Source organism: Cyprinodon variegatus, unplaced genomic scaffold (assembly GCF_000732505.1).
Source record: "Cyprinodon variegatus isolate N-32 unplaced genomic scaffold, C_variegatus-1.0 Scaffold649, whole genome shotgun sequence".
Lineage (NCBI taxonomy): Eukaryota > Metazoa > Chordata > Actinopteri > Cyprinodontiformes > Cyprinodontidae > Cyprinodon > Cyprinodon variegatus.
The window spans coordinates 223,243-227,913 of NW_015151102.1; the positions used below are offsets into that span (position 1 = coordinate 223,243).

At 38.7% G+C, this 4,671-nt stretch overlaps 1 protein-coding gene across 1 annotated transcript in view; it reads right to left on the reverse strand.

Moving 5' to 3' along the window:
* LOC107096773 (DNA (cytosine-5)-methyltransferase 3B-like) overlaps nucleotides 1–4,671 on the reverse strand; it is a 62,812-nt gene that overhangs the window by 28,334 nt on the left and 29,807 nt on the right. The window contains exon 4 of the mRNA XM_015393578.1: nucleotides 1,957–2,110. Coding sequence (XP_015249064.1) covers nucleotides 1,957–2,110 — 154 coding nt within the window. The remainder of the gene's footprint in view (nucleotides 1–1,956; nucleotides 2,111–4,671) is intronic.

A 4,671-nucleotide genomic window follows, 5' to 3' on the forward strand; every position in this document is an offset into this window, starting at 1 on the left:
CAGAAAATGGGCTAAAAGTGTTAAAAACCGGAATTTTCCTTTAATTCACCTCTGCCAACTGGTCTCTGCATTTGGGTCCTCCTAACAAACACCGCTTCATGACACAAGATGTCAATTTTTCACCAGCATTGTACTTTCACTTTTAAATGTCTGCATTATTTTTATATGTGAAGAATTGCCTGGCTTTCCTGATGCCCTATTTAAAACCTCATGTGTTTAATTTCATTGTTCTTTTTCCCTGCATGGTCATAAAGCCCAAAGCGACTCCAGATGTCCTTGTTTAAAAAACTTGGTGTGATTTATAATTAGGTTTTTAATGTCTGCCAAGTTCTGTATCATCCACCATTGGCATTAGTATGACAATAAACTTACACAACGTCATGTTTTGGTTGCATCACACCTGTTAAAGCAGCCTCCCTGTCTTTTTCCTGGTGGAAAACCTCAAATAAGCAATTGTTTATGATGATTTATTTTTGGACAGCAAACATGTTGCTGGATAACTATTTAGGTCTGTGTTAATGATGCTTAAAAAAAATCAAGACTTATCAACCCAGTACTATTGATACAACTACACTGGAATCCGCTTATAAGGGTCACGTTGGTCCAGAGCCAATTTGAACACTTTAAGCGGTTGACTATTAAAACCGAATTTACCTTTATTTCACTTATTTTTTTATGCAGAATATCATCTAAATGCCATTTGTACGGAAAATGAAATGAAACGGATAGCTTTCCCGCATTTACTGAAATTTATTACAGTGCCATGCAACTTTAATTACAGTATACTGCGCTGTGCGCAGACATACCTCTGCTAGCCTACGTAACTTATTATGTGCTGTGCGTCGGCTCTGCTGTGCCGCTGGCGCATTTTTTTTAAACAAGTCTGAAAATAAAGTTTGAAACAAATGCTTAATCACAGCACGGTACTGCGCAGTGTGCGGACATAACTCTGATAGCCTACAGTAGGCCTATTAGGGGTGGAACGGTTCACAAAATCCACAGTTCAGTTCGGTTCACGGTTTCATGGTCACGGTTTTCGGTTCGGTTCGGTATATGTTGATTGTTAGGAAAATCTATAAGCTGAGATGTTGGTCATGTTGCTGTAAGCATAAACAACACGTTTTGCACAACGCTTGCACACTGTTGCACTTTTATCCACAACTTTCTTTCCGCCGTCATCGTAGGTCACTCTAAATGCAAAGTGGTCCCATACAGCAGACCTATAAAGTGCTGCTGGCGCGTCATCCAACTCCTGTTCTTTTTCACTCGCCATACCCACACAGTTCTCCACAACAACCGATTTTTTTCTGCTACACCCGGCTACGCTGCTTCACTTCTTCTTCTTGTTTATTACTGGTGGTTGGCTTTGGTCGCAGTACCGCCACCTTCTGCTCTGGAGTGGTACACGCTTCGCCTATGAGAAAAAGGAGCAGCGCATGAACCAAACGCAACACACGCGAATCGAACCAAGACAGTCGAACCGAACTGTTCGGACAGTTTTCATAAACCGTTCCATCCCTAGGACCTATGTAACTTATTCTGTGCGTCGGCTCTGCTGTGCCGCCGGTGCACGTCTAACATCTCAGCTCTGGAAGGGACAACAGTCTCCTCTTCTTCATCCTCCTCGCCCTCCTCACTGCACTGGTACCCGCACCAAAGCACTCTTGTACCTCCGAGATGTAATTTTAAAGTAATTTTCACACATGTTAACATTCATAAAATGACCAAAAATAAACACTATAAGCGGATTTTCTATAAACAAATTATTTAAATAGCCTTTGTATAGAAATGATTCTGTCCAAAGCCTTTTGATCTATATAGTAATCTATTGATTACTATATCCATGAACCTCTATAAGTGGATTCCACTGTATATAAATCTTTACTCAAAGTACATTGAGTAAAAAAGGCCTAAAATGGGATGTTTTATAGAGACAGTGTTGAACCATAAATGTACCTGGGGGTGAGGCAGCACCTCCGTTCAGTTTGGGGCTGAAGGGAGAGGGCGGTTCAGCTGCAGTCATGGGGCTGTTGTCATTGATCAACTCAACGCCGCTGTCGTTCTCCATTGGGCTTTCTGCAACAAGGGGCGTGGCTCCATTCACTGCTGCCTGAGGATAAAACATCATGTGTTCATGAACGTTATATAGCAGTGACACCTAGAGGAGGGGAGGGGTGAGGTGGAAAGACTGTTAACATGTTTTTCACATCAGCCAAATAAAAAAACCTTATTATTAATCAAGGGGACACTTAACCTGGCATAAGCCGGATCGATACAATGTAGAATTTAAATGGACCTACGCATATGAATCTGGGACATTCAGTACAATTCTTCGAGCTCATTGGGTACCTTCCTTCCATGAGTTTTTTTAGCCAATCACAGCAACAGTAGCAGCTTTATTTGTTTTGCCACTAGTGGAGTAACTGTTAAATCAAACTCTTACCAAATACAGTCAGTGGGAACATACAACCACCTTCCTACCCACCAAGGCAAAAGCTGTGTCCTTTTGCTCGTTTAAAAAACATCTGACGTGTTGTCATACACGTCACTGCATTTCACTGGTCAAAAATATTTCTGTATCTGTTGTCTCCTAGAAAGATTTGTTTTTGGGAGTTTGTGAATATTGAGTTTGTGAATACTTGCTTGCAGGTAAGGGGGCACCAAACACAGCTGTTGGAGACAGAACTCTTGTTAAACATGTGTTTTGCAGTTTGCGTCGGTTATTTAAAACAGTACTCATCAACAAATGGGGAGGTTTTTAGAATGAAACCACCATTCCTTGTAGATATAGTTACTTGGAACAGTGAGGGGCCAAGTGGGCTTCTACACCGGTAGCTACCTCTGGTTACATATAACGGTCCTTCAATGAAATTATTTTGCTCCACCTTGATAAGAATTTATATAACAAGACGTAACAGGAAACAGGGTAGTGCACATGATGAGTAAAGTGTGAACAGCCCTAAACCAAGCAATTTTATAACACAATGGAGCTGCAGAGATCAGTGGGCAAGGTTGGAAGACTGATGACAGAACAATTTCTAGTGTCATCTTAAAATCTTCAAATCCCCCTAAGGATAAAAGGCCTAAGAAAGCAGCTCTACATGAGTCAGTGGAACAATGATCTTTACTCGGGGCGTTGGTCCTGCTGTAAAATGTATAGTTTATGTAGCAAAAAAAAACTAAATCCGACACCCAACTCTGTACTTCAGCCAAAGTACAGGCAGCTTATAAAGCATTGACGTTGTTTCCATCTGATTCAACAATTTAGACATCACGCAAAAAATACATGACAGTATAAATATTTATTTGAAAAAAGTGAAAGCGAGTGAGTCATTTATTTAAAGTGTGCTTGTTTGTTGAGAGGATAACTAGAACATAGTTCTGAGGGTACTCATCAAAACTTCAATGCTGTTTAAATAATTTTCTCCTACCTGAAAGATTGTTTATGTAGCTCTGTTCAGTCCTGTTAACCCTTTATAGGTTGAGTTACCATTTTTGATCACTTGCATACCCCTTACAAATGGACTGCCATTTCTTTTACTCTCAAGAGTGTTTTTCATGAATTTCTTAATAGTTATTTTTCTTAATATATACGGGCAAGTTGGCATTTCTTGTTATTACATTGACATTCATTTATGCCATCAAAATATACATCTTTTTTAATGTTACAAAGGTAATAAGGTCTTGTCCTGGATTCCAATAATACACTACAAAAAGTTATTTATAAATTTGTGAAAATGTTTTAAAGTAAGTGTATTTACCCTTAAACTGAGTAGGTAAATAAGAAAATCTCCCAGTTGAAGGAGCATTTTTATCCTTAAAATCAGATTATTTGATATTATGCACTTGAAATAGGAGACTGCATTTTCCCCCCTTATTTTAAATGTTAATTTTCTTATTCCATTTGCAAAGTATCTCACTTACCTGCTCAGTTCAACAAAAAATGCACTTATTGATGCACTTATTTTAAGAAAAACTGACTTACTTAGATTTCAGTTTCTTGCAGTGTACTCTTTGCTTGAAATTTAGATGTTTAAAGTCGTTCACTGAATGCCCTATAAAGGGTTAAAACCCAACCCAAGCATTGCTTAGACCTTTGACTGCCTGCATGCACAGAGCAGCAAGGAAAAGAATATAACATTTGGGACATCTGTCAAGGTTATTTTGGGGCCTCTTCAGTACAACATCCTACTTGTATTTAAAAAGGTTCCCACAACTTGGCAACCATCAAAGACTTTTTAAGGACTTCTGAGGACCAGTTCTATCAAATTTAAGGACCAGGAACAATGGCATTTTTGTACTTTTATGACTGAATGTTACTAACAAATTTTACTACAATGCAAGACACAAAAATTGTGGGATTAGAATTGATAAAAAAGTGGATGAATACATAGCGCACATTGAAACTGATAATACTCATAGCCTGCTTTAACGTCCTCAATACATGGACATGTCTAGTGGTGCCAAGATGAGGATTTGATTAAAGGTGGATAGCTGTGGTCCAGGAATTAAAAACCCTGCCTAGTTTTCCTTTATCCTATTTAAGGTGATAAACCTGTGTTATAGAGCTGGAAATGCAAATGACTGGAATTAATTTCTGTATTTCTTTCTAGCAGACAACAGATACAGAAATGTTTTGACAAGTGAAATGCAATGACGTATATATATATA